Source organism: Euleptes europaea, chromosome 4 (assembly GCF_029931775.1).
Source record: "Euleptes europaea isolate rEulEur1 chromosome 4, rEulEur1.hap1, whole genome shotgun sequence".
Taxonomy (NCBI): Eukaryota; Metazoa; Chordata; class Lepidosauria; order Squamata; family Sphaerodactylidae; genus Euleptes; species Euleptes europaea.
Window position 1 is genome coordinate 123,657,216 of NC_079315.1, and position 20,194 is coordinate 123,677,409.

Here is a 20,194-nt window from a genome sequence, read left to right on the forward strand (position 1 = left end):
AGCGAAGGGAGAGGCAGGTGGGCTTTGTGCTCTCGTGGCTTGTTTGTCCCTTTCTGTGTGTCTCCTTCGTTTTTGGCCACAAGTGCCGCTGGAAGCAGGTTGCAGCGGCCAGCCCTCGCCATGCCCCCCCCGCGTGCCCCTCTCTTTCCCCCTCCCGTCCTCTTATTCCGCAGTACTGACGAGGTGCCATCTCTCACAGGTGAGACAGGAGTGGGGACTCCCCGTCGGCTGCCATGGTTGCCCTGTCCCTCAAGATCGGCATCGGCAATGTGGTCAAGACGATGCAGTTTGAGCCCTCCACCATGGTGTACGATGCTTGCCGCATCATCCGCGAGCGGGTGCCGGAGGCGCAGATGGGGCAGCGTAAGTGATGGGCTGCCCAGCGGGGCTGTGGCCCTTTCCCGAGGCCAGAGCAGCCCTCGCCGCTGGATACCTCCCCTCTCCCCTCTTGGAGGCCTTGTTCCCTTTGGGGTCACGGGCACAAATCTTCTGAAGCCAGAATTACCCGGGGGGGTGGGGGTGTTGGCTTCTGGTTGGTCTCGTGGCTTTTGTCTTTGGGTTTTCTTTTCTCAGATTCATGTGTCTGTCTGTGTGTCTGGCTGCTTGACATACTGACCTCTGACCTTGACCCCTGTTGCCTTGGGCCGCCCCCTGACAACTGTGCCAAGAGACTCTCAGCGGGGAGGGGAAGTGGGATCTCTCCCCTGGGTGGAAGAGCAGCCTGGCCTAATCTCCAGAGTGGGACCATTCCTTAGGCAGGCAGATCGGGCGGGTCCATTGGCCTGACACCTTGCTTGGTTAATGCCGGCGACCTAAAACCTCCTGTGTATGTCTGAAGTCCAAAGACTTGGTCCAGAGGTTCTTGGCTTTGGACCTGGAGTGGCAAGGTCCAGAACAAGTGCCAGTTGACTAGACAGCCCAAGTGAAAAATCAAAAGCCTGATTCTTGTAGAGGTTAAATGTGGCATCTGGGACTACCTGGCATAACTCCTGGCCAGTCCTAGTCCTCCTCCCTCAAAGAGTTCAGTGTAAACGGGATCTTTACATTTCCCAGATGTCAGAGAAGAGCCAATTTCCTGCATCCTAATAATCACATATGGCCCATAGCAAGAACTCTGGGGTTCTGACTCCTGTGGGAATGACTCTTCACCAAATGGGATTCCTCCAGCCAGCTCCAGGGCAAGTCTGCCTTGGAGAGTTTCTGCAGCTGTTGGCTTGGCCTAGGAAGACACATTTTTTGGATTGGACAGCTAAAAAGACTGCAGTGGAAACCCACACAGGGGAAGGGAGCAATCCGTTTTCCTGTTTGCCACTGCTTCCCCTTCCCCTTTTTGCCCTGGCAGAGAGACCCTGGCAGCTTTTGTGCTTTAAGCAGACGGTCCAAGCTCTCTTATCTCCCCTCGCACAGACCTCCAGTTAGGATCCTTTCGTGCATGCAGGAGACAGACGCTGTATCACCACAGCAACCCGTCCTGCTCAGGAAAGAGGGCAAAGCATTTGGCTTCAGAGTGGCTGTGTCCTCTTGAGCGATTCATTTATGCCTGTGTGGTCATAAGTACTCAAACCCTACATGCCCAGGGAAATGTTGATTGCCGCTCTGGAAGTAATTTTCCTCCAGTCCAGATTGGCCAGAGATCCCGGAAGATTTTTTTTTTTTTTTACCATCTGGGCATGGAGTAGGGGTCACTGGGGGTTTCTCGGGAGAGGTAGTTGTGAATTTCCTGCATTGTGCAGGGGGTTGGACTAGATGACCCTGGTGGTGGATTCTGTGACTCCTGCGTAAAGGCGTGGCTGCCGGTGTGCGCTCTGGGGTCCAGGGCCTGTTCTAGGAGAATCCCTGCTCTTTTCCAGCCAATGACTTCGGCCTGTTTCTGTCGGATGAGGACCCCAAGAAAGGCATCTGGCTGGAAGCTGGAAAGGCTTTGGATTACTACATGCTGCGCAATGGGGTAGGCCCCTTCTTCACACTTCACAGTAGGGCCGGCTCAGTCCCTGGGGGGGGGGCTGTCTTTGCCTTCCTCCCCAGATAGGACCCCTTGCTGGTGCCAGAGGTCCCCTGGCGAGGTAGTCTTCACCCCCAAAGCCCCTTCCCGGGTGTCCTGGGTGACCCTGCCCCTCCGCACGGCCACCTTGCTGCCACTGATCTGGCCCCGTCCTTCTCAGGACACCATGGAGTACAGGAAGAAGCAGCGGCCCCTGAAAGTGCGCATGCTGGACGGGACCGTCAAGACCGTCATGGTGGACGATTCAAAGACTGTCACAGACATACTCATGACCATCTGTGCCAGGATTGGTGAGAGCAATGGGGGGGGTACAGGGGGAGGGAGGAGGAGGGGCAGTTCCTAGCTCCCAAAGCTGGTTTCTGCAGAGCATGCTGGAAATCAGTCTCCTGTCTCTGACTGCTGGGGATGGAGGGGGGGGGCTCCGTGGCTGCCTCCGTCTTCTGGCTCTGTGCTCTGCTGTGATGTGTTGCCAAGAGTCCTTCTCACCCTGCAGGTATCACCAACTATGACGAGTACTCTCTTGTGCGGGAGATCATGGAGGAGAAGAAGGAGGAGCAGACTGGCACCCTCAAGAAAGACAAGACCCTCCTGCGGGACGAGAAAAAGATGGAGAAGCTCAAGCAGAAACTCCACACGGATGATGAGTGTGAGTGCAGGATGGGTGAGGCGCCATGAGGAAGGGGGAGGCACTGCTGAGGGAGGGGCTGCCCCGGGCCATCTGGACACACTGGCCCAGCCCAGGTGTGCATGGCGGCAGCAGTGGGGGCGGCAAGGACAGCTTCCACCTGACCTGACTGATGGCAGCATGGATGAGGGGGGGGGTCCTCCCCTCCCCAGTCTCTGCGGGGAGCCCTGCGTCTCATCGCCATAGCACCCGTCTATGTAGTTTGTCACTAAAATGGGCTACTGTCCCTGGGGTGGGGGGGAAGAGAGGAACAGTTTTTCAAAAGGGATCTAGAGGGTATCCAGGAAATTACAGGTCACTTACCCAGACTTATGTCCCAGGTAAATCAGTAGAAACAGTTATGAAAGAGAAAACTATTAAGACCATGGAGGAACCAGGCCTGCTGAGAGAAAATCAGTGTCAGCAAAGCCAAGGGGGGGGTGTGTCCATGGCGGTGAAGGAGGTGGGGCAGCTGTGGAGGGGCTGTGGGGGGGGCAAAGTGGTGCTGCCGTGAACGGCTGCTTGGGCCGTGAGCCGCCTCTGGTCCTCACAGAACCCTCCCTCCATCCCTCCCCTGGGCGCAGTGAACTGGCTGGATCACGGACGCACTCTGCGGGAGCAGGGCATCGATGAAAGTGAGACGCTGCTCCTCCGGCGGAAGTTCTTCTATTCGGACCAGAACGTGGATTCCCGGGATCCGGTGCAGCTCAATCTCCTCTACGTGCAGGTGTGTGCCCCCTTGCCCACCTCTCTCGCAGTCCAGAGAGAGGGCTGAGGCCCTGGCTGCACTGCTGGTCCGGGGGTGGGAGGGCGGGCCTTGTCCCACGGCCCGCTTGGGAGGAAGGGGTCAAGGTGCCGTCCTCTCCCCGCTTTCTTCTGCAGGCCCGAGATGACATCCTGAATGGCTCTCACCCCGTCTCCTTTGACAAGGCCTGCGAGTTTGCTGGCTACCAGTGTCAGATCCAGTTTGGTCCCCACAATGAGATGAAGCACAAGCCAGGATTCTTGGAGTGAGTGCCAAAGGGGCTGGTGGCGTGCTCTGGGGGATCGGGGGAAGTCTGTGCTGGTATGGTGAGGGGCGGGCTCCCACCGAGGTTGAGCCCTCCCTGGGGGGATGCCTGTGACCGTCACCAAGCCCCCCTCCCCCTCCATTTTGGCTGCTCCTTATTCCGCGGGGCAGGGCTGTCCTGTCCTGTCACCATGGAAGCTCTCGGGGCTGGGCCGTCCTGCTCCGCCACCCCCCACCCCCCCAGTGCCTCAGGCCTCTTTCTCCCTTCTCACAGTCTGAAGGATTTTCTGCCCAAGGAGTATATCAAGCAGAAGGGGGAGCGCAAGATTTTCATGGTGAGTGGGACGCCTCCGGGGATTGGGGCCTCTTGGGCTGCTGTGGTTTCTCCTGGCCACTTTCTGCTCCGTGGCCTGACCTGGCTCCTGCCATGGGCAACGGGGAGTCTGCTGGCAGTTTGTTTTTCAAATGTGCCGCTGGCATTTCTGTTGTGTGCGAACGGATGCATACATCAGACACGGAATAGACATCAGCTGTGGGGGCGGGGCAGCTTCTGCAAGTCATGCCAGCATCCAAGCTGGTTTGCCTGGGTGTCCTGTGGGCAGTTGCCCTGGCTGGACCCTTTCTGCTGGGAGGAGAGGTGCCATCACGCCAGGAGCAGAGCCGGGCGAGCTTGTGGGGAGGTGGGCTTTGGCGGTGGGGGGCGGTGGGGGGGCGTGCAGCAGGCAGTTTCGGAGATGCAAGACAGCTGGGGGCTTCTTTGTCTGCTTTTCTCCCAGGCCCACAAGAATTGCGGCAACATGAGTGAGATTGAGGCCAAGGTCCGCTACGTGAAGCTGGCCCGCTCCCTCAAGACGTACGGGGTCTCCTTTTTCTTAGTCAAGGTGAGGCGGTGGGCTGCTCTGGGGTTTGTGGGCTCTGAGAGGAGCTGCTGCTGCAGGACGATGTGCCGGCGCACGTGCAAAGGGCCTGCAGAGAGACCCAGGTCCAATGCCTGGCGGCATCTCCAGCCGAAAGGATCCTGTGGTGGGCGATGGGAAAGACCCTTTTCTGACTGAGAGGCTGGAGAGCCGCTGCCAGTCGGAGCAGACCTCGATGGGCAGAGGGGGACTGAGTCAGTGGAAGGCGGCTTCGCCCGTGTCCTCGTGTGCTGCTCTGCTCTGGGGAGCTGGGTGGGCAGGCGGGAGACCCGTCTGCTTTCTGGGAGGGCTGCCGTGCATCACCCAGGGTCTGGGCTGCCTCCCTGCTGTGCTGGTGGGGGGTGGGGGAGAGGGGCAGGGCGCACGGCCCCACCTCTTCTGTGGCCTGCAGGAGAAAATGAAGGGGAAGAACAAGCTGGTCCCCCGCCTGCTGGGCATCACCAAGGAGTGCGTCATGCGAGTGGACGAGAAGACCAAGGAGGTCATCCAGGAGTGGAACCTCACCAACATCAAACGCTGGGCGGCCTCGCCCAAAAGCTTCACTCTGGTAATTCTTCCTCCCCCACCCCCTGGCCGGGGGTCTCCAGCGGCAGGCCCCGCCTGCCCGCCTGCCACAGGTGGCCCAGTTCTTTCGCTTGACCTTGGCCTGCTCTGGGAGGGGAAGAAGGGCTGGGCAACTCGCTCGGGGTGTGACCGAGGTGTGGGAGGGGCCGGTGGCTGCCCACGGAGAGAACTGCCCCAGCAGCTGCTGGTGCTGCTGCGTTTGCTTTGCTGCTGCAGGATTTTGGAGATTACCAGGATGGCTACTACTCAGTGCAGACGACGGAAGGGGAACAAATTGCCCAGCTCATCGCCGGCTACATCGACATCATCCTGAAGAAGGTGCGTAGGCCCCAGGAGAGGCCATGCTCTGGTTGGGGGTGCTGGAGGACTCTCGCTCTTGCCTGCTGTGGGGCACGTGGGGGCCAGGGCTGGCCAGGCAGGAAGGCACAGGGGGCGGGGTTGCAGGGACAGCCATGCCTGAGAGAGGCTCGGCTGACACAGAGCACAGGGTTAGCTGGGCTGGGGATGCACCACAGTGTGGGGGGGGGGGCTTCGGTCTAGTTTGGACGGTGGTGCCGCATCTGTGTCTTGGAAGCTGTGAAGCCCCGCCGCTTCGGTCAGAAACCCATCTCTCCCCCCTCCCACGGAAGCACACTAACCGGCAAGCCAGGCTCTTGCCCCAGCAGCCAAGGAGGGGCTGCATCGGCCTTGCAGGGCTTGGAGGCTGCCCTTGTCTGTGTGACTGGGCAGGAGAAGGAGGCCAGGAGGGCAGCAGGGCTTTGTCCCACCTGGGCCAACAGTGCCGCGGGCTCCCAGGCAGAGCCTCTCCTTTGGCAGGCAGGAGGGCCCCCGGCTCTTCAAGCCCCAGCAGCTCCAGGGAGCAGCCATCATGCACTAAGTGATGTCAGCAGCAGGGCTCCAGCACCTGAGACCCTGGACAGGTGGGCCTTGGGGGGGGCAGCTTCATCTGTGACCGACTGACTCTCTGGCCTGCAGAAAAAGAGCAAGGACCACTTCGGGCTGGAGGGGGATGAGGAATCCACCATGCTCGAGGACTCCGTGTCTCCCAAAAAGTAAGGCTGGGTGGTGGCGGGGGGGGGGCACCCTGCTGGGCAAACAGACTCTCTGTGTTCTGAAGCCGGAGCCCCCCCGACGTCCTGCAGGCGCTCCTGGAGGGGAAGGTGATGCCTCACCAGCCGTGTGGCGCTCTTACTGGGCCAGGGACAGGGCTGACAGTCTGCCTCTTTTCTCTCCACTTGCCCGGCAGGTCAACAGTGCTGCAGCAGCAGTTCAACCAGGTGAACAAGGTGGAGCATGGCTCTGTGGCTCTCCCAGCCATCATGCGGCCTGGGGCAGGGGGGCCAGAGAACTTCCAGATGGGCACCATGCCCCAGGCCCAGCAGCAGGTGACCAGTGGCCAGATGCACCGTGGGCACATGCCCCCTCTGGTAAGGGACCTGTGCTCTGGGCTGGCCTGTCACTTCAGTGCCCCCCCCCACTTCCTCTTGGGGCAGGGCTGCGGTCACCCTCTCCCCCCAGATGCAGCTCCTGCCTCCCTCCTCCTCCTGCGTTGGCAGGATCCTCACCCAGTCCCTCCTTCCCTTGCAGACCTCCGCTCAGCAGGCCTTGACGGGCACCATCAACTCGAGCATGCAGGCCGTGCACGCTGCCCAGTCCAACCTGGATGACTTTGAGACCCTGCCTCCTCTGGGACAGGACGCGGTGAGTGTCAGGAGAAGCGGCTCTCTCCCCTAACAGGGGAGGGGCGGCAGGTCGTGGCATGACAGCCCAGCCTCCCCCCTCCCCACCCTCTCTGTTTCAGGCCTCCAAAGCCTGGCGCAAGAACAAGATGGATGAGTCCAAGCACGAGATCCACTCACAGGTGGATGCCATCACTGCGGGCACCGCCTCTGTGGTCAACCTGACTGCGGGTGACCCTGCCGAGACAGACTACACAGCCGTAGGCTGCGCCGTCACCACCATCTCCTCCAACCTGACAGAGATGTCCAAAGGGGTCAAGCTGCTGGCGGCGCTCATGGAGGACGAGGGCGGCAACGGGCGGCAGCTCCTGCAGGCCGCCAAGAACCTGGCCGGCGCCGTCTCGGAGCTGCTGAAGACTGCGCAGCCGGCCAGCACCGAGGTGAGCGGGGAGGTGGCCAGGGGAGGGCCAGGCCGGCCTGCTGCATGGGTGGTGAGCTTTGCCGGCACGCTCACCAGGCTGCTCCCCAACTTGGCTCCGCTGGCCTCTGCACAGGGTGGCCCAGCCGCAGGCCGCACAGAAGGAAAGTTTGGCTGGAGGATGAGTTGCCCTAAGGGGGTGCGGAAGAAGCGAGGCAGCGTTTTCACAGCCAGCTCTGAGGCGGGTGTGTGTGTGTCCTGCTTGTATGCCCACGTGCCCCTTATCACAGTCCACAATCTGCAGTCCTTGCCTGGCGCCAGGTTGCCAGGGGAAGGGCGATGTCTGGCTTTCGGTCCATATGGCTTCCATCCCCTCTCTGGTTCTCCCTTGGGAGAGACCACTCACCCGGCCTCTAGAGACACGAGCTCATGCTGGCGTTGTGAAGCGGGTGCATGGGTCAGGAAAGGAACGAGCCGAATCACATGGCCTGAACTGAGCAGGCCGTTGTGGCTATGGGGCAAAAGGTATCCTCTCAGAAGGGAGGCGTGGAGATCAGCGAGGGGGGGGGCTGAGAGGAGTGCCAGAGGTGGGGGTAGGAAGGGATGCCCCCTCGCCGCAGTTTCATGCAGGTCCCGCGTTTCCTCTAACCGATTAGCCAGAGCAAGGCTGGCCCGGAGGGTAGGCGCCCGAGGAGCCTTTCCCTGCAGCCGAGCCCGTCAGGGAGGGTCGTGGGCAGTACTCAGCTGTGGAGCAGCCTGTAAACTTGAGGGTGGGCCCAGGGATCGGTTGCCTTTCTGGATGAGCTTAGAGCGCCCTCTGTCTCATCTGGGCCAACTAGGTGCCCCTGCCCGTGCCACGCGCAAAAGTCCCTTTTCTGTACAGCTTCTGTCCAGGGGGAAAACCAGGAGATTCCCCTGAGCTGTGCTCAAACATGTGTTATGGTCTAAAACTGCCTAAGCTGGTGGCCATCTCCTGGTGACGCGGAAGCAAGTTCCACAAATAGGGCCAGTGATTTTCCTTCGGCCAAGGAGCTTGGAGCCCTGAGAGACAGCAACTGGCATAGACGTCTGCTCGTGAGCTCCATGGTGAAGGGGAGCTTGAACCGAGGTCTCCCCTCGTCTGGGCTGGCCCTCGGACCACCGCGCCACACAGGCTCGGCCCGATTGTGTGTTGTGGGAAGAGAGCCTTCCTTTTGCTTCCCTTCTCTTGCGCTCTTCTGTGTCGAGAGAGAGAGAGGCTTCCTCTCTGTCCACGCCATTTGTAGCTTCAGGCTCTCTCCTTGGCACAAGCCACGCACGCCTCTGCCTGCTTCTCTAGGGTTGGCCTTTCTCCGTCATGCTCTTTCTGAGATGGGGTGGCCGTGTGCCCCCTTCATGTGACTGCCTCACAGATCTGTGTCGTGGTGTGCTTTGTCTTCAGTCCTTTTCCCAAGAAGGGGTTTAAGAAATGTCTGGATTGAGCGCCTCAGGGTGCTTCATTTCCAGCCCAAGGATGACTGTAGAAACCAGGCCCTGGTGTTTGGCGGGGAATAGGCACTCTCCCGAGGTGGGGGGCTGACAGGTGCGACAGGCAGGGATTTGGCCTTGAAGGCTGGCCCTAACTCTGCCCCCTTTTCTCCAGCCACGGCAGAACCTCTTGCAAGCGGCAGGTGCCGTGGGGCAGACAAGCGGAGAGTTGCTGCAGCAGATAGGGGAGAGCGATACTGACCCCCATTTCCAGGTGAGTTACATGTTCCTCCCCGAGGGGAGCGTCATTATGGGTAGCAGTCATCCTCCCTAAGAGCAGCATGCGAAGAGCGCAATGCTGGCCAGGACCTTTGGCCCAGTAACGTCTTGTGTGTTATGGATTCCTGTGCAGATTGTGGAGAGCCGGCGCACCCGGACCCTGTCTGCCCCTGACCCAAAGACGGTAAAGGAGCCCGAAAGGGGCAGGGGCTCTTGTGGGCCCTGTCCCCGGAAGGCCGGGGCCTCTGCGTAGCCTCCTGATCAGGGGTTGCTGGCAAGGGGGACTTGCAGCTGGTTCTCCAAAGCTGGCCTTGGGCGCTTGGCTCCCTCTGCTGCGTGTTGCTGCCGCTGCTGCCCCCGCCACCAACAGGCGTGTGGGGGGCAGGCCTCATCTAGGGAAGCACCTCCCAGGTCTTGACTCCTGGCTGTATAAATCAGGCCCAGGGTGCTGGAGAGCTCAGCCGGATGTCACCCTCCCTTGGCCCGGTCCCAGTAGAAAGGACGAGATCCTTTTTGGGGTGGAGAGTGGGGGGAAATCTCTTCTCTTTCCCTTGCCCCTTTTGACTGATGCTCCCAATCTGTGGCTTTCAGTTGGTGGGCCAAGTCATTCTCTAACAGGCCACCGAGATGGGGCGCCCCTATGCTAGAAGGGCGCTTGTAAGCCGGTGGAGGGATTTCTCACTGCGCAAGGAGCTGCTCCCCTGGGGGGGATGCTCTACCACGGGGTGGGGGGAGATGGCCTCATTCAGCATCCAGTATCCCTACAGGGAGGGCAGTTCATCCTGCCCAGTTCTGGGCCGCGGCGGCAACCCTCTTTAAGTGGGCCAGGCACTGGAGAGCCCGGCCTAGTTCTTGGGGTGTCGCTCTGTGTGGGAGGGCCTGCGGCTCAGTAGTAGAGCATCTGTTGGCATGCAGAAGGTCCCATGTTCAGTCCCTGGCATGGCCAGTTAAAAGCACCAGGGTGAGGTGATGTGAAAGACCCTTCTCTGCCTGAGGCCCTGGGGGAGCCTCTGCCACCAGTCTGAGTGGACGGGACGGACTGGGTCTGATTCGGCGCAGGGCAGTTTCATGTGTTCATTGCCAGCTGCTCTTTGTAAAGGTCAGGGACCCCCCCCCACACACACACACACACAAAGACACACACACTCATGCACACAACGACAGATCTGTGAGTCACTGGCCAGTTTCTCAGCTGCACGGTGTTCTCTGTCATGTCGGTAGTGGCAGCAGTGGCAGCAGGATTTGAACCCAGCCCCCGATTCCACTTCAAGGCCATGCTGGCTTCTGGTGCTTGATCTTGGTGATGGGCTTGGTGTGCGGCAGTCTCCAGGCATGTGATTGAGGCTGGAGATGGTGGCGGTGGCGGCGGCCTGGGAAATCTTGGGGGTGGGCAGGAGCACAGCTGGCTCGGGCAGGTAGTTCTTGGGAGGAGACTCGTGGGGCTGGCTGGAGCTCAGCCGAGGAGTGGAGGCTGTGTGTGGGGGGCAGCAAAACGGGGGAGGGGGTGTCTGTCTGTCTCTCTCTCTGGGAGCATTGGAGGAGTGTGGGGAGGGCCTGGGGCGGGTGCTCTGATTGAGTGCTGAGCCGTGAAGGCCTCCTGCTTCTCTGCAGAACTGCCCGCGAGCGTTGCACCTGGCTGCGACGTCCACAGGCCTGACGCTTTGCCCTCCCCTCCCAGGACATGCTGATGCAGCTGGCCAAGGCCGTGGCGAGTGCTGCAGCAGCTTTGGTCTTGAAGGCCAAGAACGTGGCCCAGAAGACGGAGGACTCCGCACTGCAGACCCAAGTGATCGCGGCAGCCACGCAGTGCGCCCTCTCCACCTCCCAGCTGGTGGCTTGTACCAAGGTGAGTGGTGGAGGGAGGGCCTCCCTGGCTGAATGCCTCATGGCTGGGGTCTTTCCAGAGCAGCACGCAGCACTCACCCAGGGGGGAGTGAAGACCCAGTGAGAAGTGGGGGAGACTCCTGCTGTCCCCCCCCAACCCCCACAGAGAAGGGACAGGTGTGCGCATTTGGGGTTGAGGGACTTCCTCTCTCTGTTGGTGAGCCCGGCGTCCCTTTGCTTCTACTGAAGGCTGTTCCGAGCCCGGGCAGGGCCGTGCCTTTCTGGGCCAGGGCTGGCCATGAGAGGCCGGGCCGGCCCCCCTTCACCTGGCTGCTCTCTCTCCCCCCGGCAGGTGGTGGCCCCCACCATCAGCTCGCCCGTGTGCCAGGAGCAGCTCATTGAGGCCGGGAAGCTGGTGGCCAAGTCTGTGGAGAGCTGCGTGGATGCCTCCCAGGCGGCCACTGACGACCAACAGCTGCTGAAGCACGTGGGGGTGGCAGCCACGGCTGTGACGCAGGCCCTCAACGACCTCCTGGAACACATCAAGCAACACGCCACGGGTGGGCAGCCGATCGGGCGCTACGACCAGGCCACCGACACCATCCTCAACGTCACGGAGAACATCTTCAGTTCCATGGGGGATGCTGGTGAGCCCCAGCTCTGCCGGTGTCAGGGTTGAACTGTCACCGCTGCGGCTGCCGGGGATTCCCTGGCTCAGTCGGACACACTCTTGCCAGAGAACGGGCTGGTTGGCTAGGAGGCTGAGGGCTGCAGTGTTTGGGGAAGGGGCTGTTTGTGACCGGGGGTGTTGGAGCTGCACGGCCCCGTGGGTGACGCTGAGCCTTGAGCACACTGGGGCCCCTCCTTTGACAAAAAGGCAGAAGAGTTTGTGACTTCTCAGAGTAAAAAAAAGGTCTAAGTTGGGGGTGGGACCATGGAGGTTTATAACACTGTGCACGGGTGGCAGGGAGAAAGTGGGTAGAGAGAGCTTTTCCTCCATCTCCTGTAACACTGGCGTTTGGGGGACACCCAATGAAGCCGATGGGCAGTAGGGTCAGCAGGGTCAAATGGAAATATCTCTTCGCTCCAGGTGTCCTGGATCAGGCAGGCCGGGGGTGGGGGTAGTGAGAGGCAACAGGTGTCACTGGTCTGATCCAGTGGGGCTCTTCTGATGTGCCTAAGGCCTCTCTTCTTCTTGCTGTCCTCCTCCAGGGGAAATGGTGCGTCAGGCACGGATTCTGGCCCAGGCGACCTCTGACCTGGTGAACGCCATCAAGGCTGATGCCGAGGGGGAAACAGACCTCGAGAACTCACGGAAACTTCTGAGTGCTGCCAAGATCCTGGCTGATGCCACTGCCAAGATGGTGGAGGCAGCAAAGGTCCGACCCTGCAGGGAGGGAGCTGGGGGCCACGTTGGCGGGAAGGGCTTTGAGGCGTGCCTGGCTGGGGCCGCCTCCTCCAGGTCTGGGCTCCAGGCGTAGAGCTGGTCTCACAAGACCTTCCGTGGCTGGGAGGGGGTGGGCCCTGTGGGCGGGGTTCTCACGCCTTTGTGTTCCTTAATGGCCTGCTCCTTGGGAGAGGTAGGCCGGCATCGTGTGTGGCTTCCCCGTGGTTCTTGATGCCACTGCAAAGCGCTTGGTTGAAGTGGACAGCAGCAGACCCAGCTAGCCAGAGCAGCATGCTGTTGACGGTCCTGACCCATTTGGTTTGGCTCAAGTATCTCCCTTCTTCCTGGGGTGGCCGGCCACACGCTGTGCCCGGTCTGCAGCGCTGCGCTAGTGAGGCTGGGTTGGGTGGAGGAGTGATGGAGGGTACAGCTCTGACGAGCGCCTCCCTGCCTGCTTGCTCCCCAGGGGGCTGCAGCCCACCCGGACAGCGAAGAGCAGCAGCAGCGGCTGCGGGAGGCAGCGGAGGGGCTCCGGATGGCCACCAACGCCGCGGCCCAGAATGCCATCAAGAAGAAGCTGGTGCACCGGCTGGAGGTGAGGGCCACCGCATGAAGCGCAGGGGAACGAGCGAGGCCCCCCTTTTGCAGGGCCTCCTTTCCCACGGGCCGCAGCCCCCTGGGGAGCCTGGTCCAGGTCTTAAGCAGGGCCCCCACCGCCCTCACCCTTCCTCGATGCTTTCTTTCCTCAGCATGCAGCGAAGCAAGCGGCCGCTGCCGCCACCCAGACCATTGCGGCTGCCCAGCATGCAGCCACGGCCAACAAGAACCCTTCTGCCCAGCAGCAGCTGGTGCAGAGCTGCAAGGTAAGTCACGCAGCAAGGGGCAGGAGACGCGGGCGTCCGTCCCCCCCCCCCCCCAGCCTGCCCCGCTGACCTTTGAGCATCAAACCAGCCCCGCTGGATCAGACCAGTGGCCCATCTGTTCCACCATCGTGCCCTCACACAATGACTGAGCAGTTGCCCGGGAGGGCTGAACGAACGTGGCATCGGGGCCGAGTCCTCCCTGGATTCCCCTGCCTGAGTCCGTGCCCGCCAGCGTCAGGAGGTCATAATTGCAGCAGCCGTGTGGGGTTGGTCTGTCTGGGGCAGTGGCTAAGCCAGGGTGCCGTGCCAAGCTCCGTGGCTAAGCTCGTATGGGGAATTGTGTCTCCTTGATCCCGTTCTGCCCAGGAGAAGGCAGTGAAACAGCAGCTGGGGAAGGGGGCGCTAGCAGGCCGGGAGTTGGGGCAGCTCTGGTTTGCTCTCTGCAGGTGGATCTCTAGCCCTGCTCTCCTACACCAGCGTGGTGTAGTGGTTAAGAGCAGGTGGTTTTGAGCAGTGGACTCTGATCTTGAGAACCGGGTTTGATTCCCCACTCCCCCACATGAGTGGTGGAGGCTAATCTGGTGAACTGGATTTGTTTCCCCACTCCTACACATGAAGTCAGCTGGGTGACCTTGAGCAAGTCACATTCTCTCAGCCCCACCTACCTCACAGGGTGTCTGTTGTGGGGAGGGGGAGGGGATTGTAAGCTGGTTTGAGTCTCCCTTAAGTGGTAGAGAAAAGTCAGCATATAAAAACCAACTCTTCTTCTTCTTCTAATCTGGTGAACTGGGTTGGTTTCCCCACTCCTACACATGAAGCCAGCTGGGTGACCTTGGTCTAGTCACAGCTCTCTCAGCCCCACTTACCTCACAGGATGACTGTTGTGGAGAGGGGAAGGGAAGGTGATTGTAAGCTGGTTTGATTCTGCTTTAAGTTGTAGAGAAAGTATAAAAACCAACTCTTCCTCTCCTTCTGCCCGCTTGCAGGTGGTGGCTGAGCAGATCCCGATGTTGGTGCAGGGGGTGCGCGGCAGCCAGGCTCAGCCCGACAGCCCCAGCGCCCAGCTGTCGCTCATCGCTGCCAGCCAGAACTTCTTGCAGGTCAGGAGGTGCCCCTGATGGGGCTGGGTGGCACGTGGTTGCCGTGTTGTGCTGCCCGAAGGAGGCTGGGACCAGGCTGCTGGCCTGATGCCCAGCTGTGCCACCACAGCTCTCTCTGTCCACTTTGTAGCCCGGTGGGAAGATGGTCACTGCCGCCAAGGCCACCGTGCCCACCATCGTGGACCAGGCGTCTGCCATGCAGCTTAGCCAGTGCGCCAAGAACCTGGCAGCGGCTCTAGCCGAGCTCCGCACCGCAGCACAGAAGGTACTGCGGCCTCTGTCAGGCCATGCCAGCGGGAGGGGAGGCAGCCGTGTGGCCGTGGGCATGGGAAGGGGCTTGGGACCGGGGCGCTGCCTAGCTGCGGTGATTGACTCTCTCTCTCTCCTCGGCAGGCCCAGGAGGCCTGCGGGCCCCTGGAGATCGATTCTGCCCTCAGCCTGGTGCAGAGCCTGGAGCGAGACTTGCAGGAAGCCAAGGCAGCTGCGCAGGAGGGCAAGCTGAAGCCGCTGCCGGGAGAGACGGTGAGCGGGGCCTGTGGGGGGGAAGAGAGGCTTGGGGGCCAGGAGGCTGTTATGCGTCAAGGGGATCGGACGGTTTTTAGAGAACCGTCGAGCAGGGATTGTGTGTGTGAGTGTGTGGAGAGGGGCAGGACTGAGGGAGAGGCTCTGCCGAGTTCTCTGGGCGCACGGCCTCTGCATGCCACGGGCTCTGCTTCTGTTGCAGATGGAGAAAAGTGCCCAGGATCTGGGGAACAGCACCAAAGCGGTGAGCTCTGCCATTGCCCAGCTGTTGGGAGAGGTTGCCCAGGGCAATGAGAACTACACAGGTACTGGTCCTATCTGAGATCTCAGTCGCTCACCTGTCTCTCCCCTGCCATCTGGGAAGGGCCCCGCCGGTTGTCACGGGTGGCTTTCTGGCCACTCGGCCAGACCTCTTCCTCGGTCAAGTCTGGCCTGTGCCTTTCAAGGGGCCCCTCCGAGCCCAGCAACAGCAGCAGCAGGTTTTGCGTCCCAGCAAGCGACTCCTGCTGTGGCCTGCCTTCCCTGCCTCCTCCTCCTCTTCCTCCTTTTCCCAGCATGTGGTGGAATCCCTTGGCACCTTCCCTTGTGGGCAAAGGCTGTTTAGGCACCCAGAGGCAGGTGGGCCGGGCTGGCACTCTCTTTCTGTCCTCTGTGTCCCTGCAGGGCTGGCAGCCCGAGATGTGGCCCATGCGCTGCGCTCCCTGAGCCAGGCGGCACGGGGGGTGGCAGCCAACACCGAGGAGCCCCAGGCGCAGGTGGCCATGCTAGAGTGTGCCGGAGACGTGATGGACAAGGCCGGCAACCTCATCGAGGAGGCTCGCAAGGCAGTGGCGAAGCCAGGGGATCCCGACGGCCAGCAGCGCTTGGCGCAGGTCAGCCTCCCGGCCTCCCCCGCGGTGACTCTCCTCCTGCCCCCTCCTCCCTCCCTTGCTTTCTGCTGCTTGGGTTGAGCGGGGGGACGGGAGATGGCGGCAGCCTCCCAGGGTGGGCGAGCTGACCCCTTGGGGGTTCTCCCGACAGGTGGCCAAGGCAGTGTCGCAAGCCCTGAACCGCTGTGTGAACTGCCTGCCTGGGCAGCGGGACGTTGACGCGGCCATCCGCACCGTGGGCGAGGCCAGCCGGAAGCTTCTGGCTGACTCGGTGAGTGTCTCTCTCAGAGAGAAGGCGGCATGCGTGATGCAAAGAGAAGCTGCACAGAGGCAGGCGAGGGCAAGCACGGCTCTTGCCTTGAAAACTCTGCGGGGTCCCCATAAGTCAGCTGTGACTTCTGGCCGCACCTTCCACCACCAGTGAAGGGGTGTGTGTGTCCCTGTTCCTTCAGCTGAGCAGCAGCCGTAGTTGGAGAAATCACTTGGACTGGGGATAAAAAGACGGGTGTTGTAATGTGGGCTATCTGGCAGAGGAACGGGGTACAGGCAGCACACAGCAAACCGTTCTGCGGGCAGCACAGCAGTCCAGCCTCTGTGCTTTTTGGCAGAGGTGGAGTGGTCTGGGCTGCTCCTCCTGCTGTGGGAGGGGCAAGGACCTGTGGAGTGGTTGTGAATGGGACGCCTGCCGGCTGAGTCTGACTCCTGCTTTTGGCTCCTAGTTCCCGCCCAGCAGCAAGAACTTCCAGGAGGCGCAGAGCCACCTCAACCGGGCCGCAGCTGGCCTGAACCAGTCAGCCAATGAGCTGGTGCAGGCATCGCGTGGGACCCCCCAGGACCTGGCCAAGGCCTCGGGCAAGTTTGGCCAAGACTTCAATGAGTTCCTGCAGGCTGGTGTGGAGATGGCTGGGCAGTCCCCGGTAAGAGCTGGTGGGGAGGGGGAAGCGGGGTGGGCTGGTGGAATGGGGAGCCTGCTTTCTGCTGTCTGGATTGCCCTTGTGCGTGCGCGCGGAGGGGTATGTAGGCAGAATCAGGCAAGGGGATTCCCAGGAGGAGGGGGAGGTGTTCTTAAGAAGGGACAGGTTGAATCCGGTGGGCTGACCTGGGCAGGGCCCATCTGAGTCCCCTTGCGGGGCCATCTGATACTCGTTAAATGGGGCGGGTGGACATCAAGCACCTCCTGGCCTGAGGCTGGGGCCAACCCCAGCGGTCTCCCCCTTGAAGGGCAGAAGGGGGTGTCGGTGGGCAGCGTGTGCCCAGCATGGGGTGTAGACAGCGCCTCTCCATCGCCCAGGCCTGGCAGCTGCCCTGGCTCACAGTGCCCTCTGGCTGCCCGTCTCTTGGAAGGGCTCTTAGGGGGTTTGGGCTGGGAACATCCCCTCCTTGGGTGTGGCTTTTGGGGAACGCGTTCCCCAGCCCTGACTTTTCTCCGCTCATGGGGGATTCCAGTGGTTACATGGGGGGGGGGTCACAAAAAAGAGGCTAGTCTTGGGTATTTCATCTCTCTTCCTTTTGGGCTCTGGCTGCTTCAGAATCACTGGACGTCATAGCTAGGAAGGATTCTGTAGACTCCTTCAGTTTGGGGCGAGCTCCAGCCGCTGCATCACAGGTCTCTGGAGAGGCCTCTGCACAGGAGACCTCTCTTAAAGAAAATAACCTCAATAGGGTGACAGGTCCCTGTCAAACCAGCACAGGGATCTTCACATGAATTTTCTAGCTGAATAAAAACAGCAAATAGAGGCAGACGACAGAAGTATTCTGAAGAGCAGGGAGTGTAAAAGAGTAGACAGGGAAAAGCAGGAGGTTTGGCTTTCTAGCATGTTGATTCTGTTTCTAGTCTTCTCTTGGCATAGTTCGAGTGTGTTACAAGCCTACTGAACATTGCACATTTAATTAGGTTTTTTAATTTTGGGGTTAGAAAATATGAACTGACTTTCCCCATTCCTTATAAAAAGAGCTTCAGTGTTCCTCTTGCATGTATGGCCTTGTGAACAGACCAAAGATAATTGACGGCCCAAGCAGGAAACAGAAAGTCCTGAAGGGGAGTATCTGGGAAGAGGGGGGGGGGGGTTTCCAATGCCGGCAAGTGCCTCTGGGTTCCTGCTGGACACTGACCAAGCGGCCGGAAGGGAAGAGCTTTCCAGCCCCCCTTTTCCAACCCCCTTTTCTAACCCCCCTTCTGCCCTCCCCGCAGTCCAAGGAAGCCCAGACCCAGGTGGTCTCTAACCTGAGGAGCATCTCCATGTCATCCAGCAAGCTGCTGCTGGCAGCCAAAGCCCTTTCTGCGGACCCTGCCGCCCCTACCCTCAAGAACCAGCTGGCCGCTGCTGCACGGTAGGACTCCATCCCAGCACGGGAAGGTGGGGCAAAGGGAGGGCTCGAGATCACCGCCAGAGGGCTGTGGTAGGCGCTGGTTCCAGTGCCCAGCAGGGTGTGTGTGCCTGGGGAGGGGAGCTCCCCACTTCCCAGCAGGAGCCCCCGGCCACAGTGGTGAGGGGCTCTTGGGACTGTCTCTGTCTTGGCAGGGCGGTGACAGACAGTATCAACCAGCTGATCACCATGTGCACCCAGCAAGCCCCGGGCCAGAAGGAGTGTGCCAATGCCCTGCGGGAGCTGGAGGTGAGTGGGCTGGCAGTGCCCAGGAGGGGGAGGGCCGGCTGGGGGGTGGGGAGCCGTGGTGGAGCAGGAGTGACCCTGAGCTGGCTTCTCCCCTTGGGCAGACAGTGCGGGAGCTCCTGGAGAACCCCACCCAGGCGGTCAACGACATGTCCTACTTCAACTGCCTGGACAGTGTCATGGAGAACTCCAAGGTGAGGAGCGGGCGGGTCTCTTGGCAGGGCACCGCGGACTTGAGGGGGCTTGCGGGAGGTGTGGCTGCGGGGTTGGCTGGGCTGCTCCTTCTGCTTGCGAGCACCACTTGGGAGGATGGCCAGGGGCGCTTAGTCCCGCTCCCATGGGCTCTGCTCCCTCTCCCCCGTGGGGCCTGCTTCTTCCTTCCTTCTAGCAGCTGCCTTGCTGTGTCCGGCAGGTCCTGGGAGAAGCCATGGCAGGCATTTCCCAGAATGCAAAGAACAGCAAGCTGCCTGAGTTTGGAGACTCCATTAGCACCGCCTCGAAGGCCCTCTGTGGTTTCACTGAAGCGGCTGCCCAGGTGAGAAGGCCAGAGCCCCCCCCCCCCTTGGGCAACCTTCTCAGCTCTTTCGAAGGAGGACCTTGCGAGAGAACCGAGGTTGCAGAGCTCAGTTGTTGGGTTGGGAGGAGGGTCGTCCCAAAGCCCTTCACCGCAGCCCAGCCGCTCCTCTTGGGCTGTTCCCACCTGCTCCGTTCTCCACCTTTCCTCCAGGCAGCCTACCTTGTTGGCGTCTCTGATCCCAACAGCCAGGCTGGCCAGCAAGGCCTGGTGGACCCCACCCAGTTTGCCAGAGCCAACCAAGCCATCCAGATGGCCTGTCAGAACCTCATTGACCCTGCCTGCACCCAGTCACAGGTAGGCGGCAGCCCTCCAGGCAAGCACCCGAGGGGGGGGGCAATTCTTCCAGGGCCGCTCTATCAGACGGCAGCTGGTAGGGCCCTTGGCTAGTGCCAGAGTTCTTTGGGCCGGTCAATGGGTCTCGCCGGGCTGAGGGTGAGAGGGCGCAGCCCAGCGATGGCCGCTCCTCGAGGTGTGTTAAGGCCAGTTGTGGTGCTCTGAGGGAGACCCTTGCAGCCTGGCAGGCCGGTGGGAAGGCGTGGGCGGGTGGGCAGAGGGCCAGCTGGGCCCTTGTGTGGAAGGAAGGCGGAGGAGGCGTGGGGTCTCTGTGGCTGGCCAGGGCGGTGGCCTCCGTGCAGGCTCCCAGCTGAGCAGCTGCATGCCTCGGGCCGAGGTGGGTGACCCTGCCCTGTTCCCCCCCCCCCCCTGCAGGTCTTGTCGGCTGCCACCATCGTGGCCAAGCACACGTCCGCCCTCTGCAACACCTGCCGCCTGGCCTCCTCCCACACGGCCAACCCTGTGGCCAAGCGCCAGTTTGTTCAGTCTGCCAAGGAGGTGGCCAACAGCACCGCCAACCTGGTCAAGACCATCAAGGTAATGGGGGTGTGGGCCCATGGCTGATAGGAGGTGGGGGCAGTGGGCCGGATGGGCCCATCCTCCGAGGGACCTTCCTCTGATTTAAGCGGCCCCTTCTCCAAGGGGAGCTTCAGACTTTGCTGCGTGGGGTGGCAGGCCTGGGGTAGGATCCACCCCACTGTGGCAGGTCTAGGAGTTAATTGCAAAGGGCTTGAAGAGCCAGATCAGTCCCGGCTCCTGGCTTCTTTCTGTCATTCCCGTGGTTTTTGGAGCCACTGAGAAAAAGCTGTGCTTGAATTTATGGAGCTGCCTTCTGCTGGCTCAGAGGCTATGGATCCACCGACCTGGTGCCATTTTCTCGAACAAAGACCCCAGCAGAGATGCTTTCCCAGCTGTGGCTCCCCGAGGATGCTCCCAGGGAGCCTTCCGCTTGCTAAACTCATGACCCCCCCCCCAAAAAAAAAATTGCTAGGAAGGCAGATTTTAAACAGAGGCAATTAACTAAAATTGGTGGGAGCCAATTTGAATCTATGGGTCTGTCAGCCACCTTGAGCCAAGAGAAAAATCAGGACATACATATTTTAATAAATAATAAATTGGTTTAAATTT

The 20,194-nt window shown here is 60.9% G+C and overlaps 1 protein-coding gene across 1 annotated transcript in view; it reads left to right on the plus strand.

Annotated features, from left to right (window-relative positions):
* Positions 1-225: 225 nt before the first annotated feature.
* TLN1 (talin 1) overlaps positions 226-20,194 on the plus strand; it is a 39,282-nt gene continuing 19,313 nt past the window's right edge. The window contains exons 1-33 of the mRNA XM_056848215.1: positions 226-363; positions 1,851-1,948; positions 2,163-2,292; positions 2,496-2,648; positions 3,251-3,393; positions 3,549-3,676; positions 3,950-4,010; positions 4,452-4,556; positions 4,984-5,139; positions 5,373-5,474; positions 6,132-6,208; positions 6,403-6,583; positions 6,744-6,857; positions 6,958-7,275; positions 8,875-8,973; positions 10,657-10,824; positions 11,155-11,449; positions 12,015-12,181; positions 12,656-12,784; positions 12,939-13,052; positions 14,039-14,152; positions 14,283-14,417; positions 14,546-14,674; positions 14,877-14,979; positions 15,338-15,546; positions 15,695-15,814; positions 16,263-16,460; positions 17,735-17,874; positions 18,066-18,159; positions 18,261-18,350; positions 18,569-18,691; positions 18,884-19,027; positions 19,442-19,603. Coding sequence (XP_056704193.1) covers positions 234-363; positions 1,851-1,948; positions 2,163-2,292; positions 2,496-2,648; positions 3,251-3,393; positions 3,549-3,676; positions 3,950-4,010; positions 4,452-4,556; positions 4,984-5,139; positions 5,373-5,474; positions 6,132-6,208; positions 6,403-6,583; positions 6,744-6,857; positions 6,958-7,275; positions 8,875-8,973; positions 10,657-10,824; positions 11,155-11,449; positions 12,015-12,181; positions 12,656-12,784; positions 12,939-13,052; positions 14,039-14,152; positions 14,283-14,417; positions 14,546-14,674; positions 14,877-14,979; positions 15,338-15,546; positions 15,695-15,814; positions 16,263-16,460; positions 17,735-17,874; positions 18,066-18,159; positions 18,261-18,350; positions 18,569-18,691; positions 18,884-19,027; positions 19,442-19,603 — 4,629 coding nt within the window. The 5' untranslated portion in view covers positions 226-233. The remainder of the gene's footprint in view (positions 364-1,850; positions 1,949-2,162; positions 2,293-2,495; positions 2,649-3,250; positions 3,394-3,548; positions 3,677-3,949; positions 4,011-4,451; positions 4,557-4,983; positions 5,140-5,372; positions 5,475-6,131; positions 6,209-6,402; positions 6,584-6,743; positions 6,858-6,957; positions 7,276-8,874; positions 8,974-10,656; positions 10,825-11,154; positions 11,450-12,014; positions 12,182-12,655; positions 12,785-12,938; positions 13,053-14,038; positions 14,153-14,282; positions 14,418-14,545; positions 14,675-14,876; positions 14,980-15,337; positions 15,547-15,694; positions 15,815-16,262; positions 16,461-17,734; positions 17,875-18,065; positions 18,160-18,260; positions 18,351-18,568; positions 18,692-18,883; positions 19,028-19,441; positions 19,604-20,194) is intronic.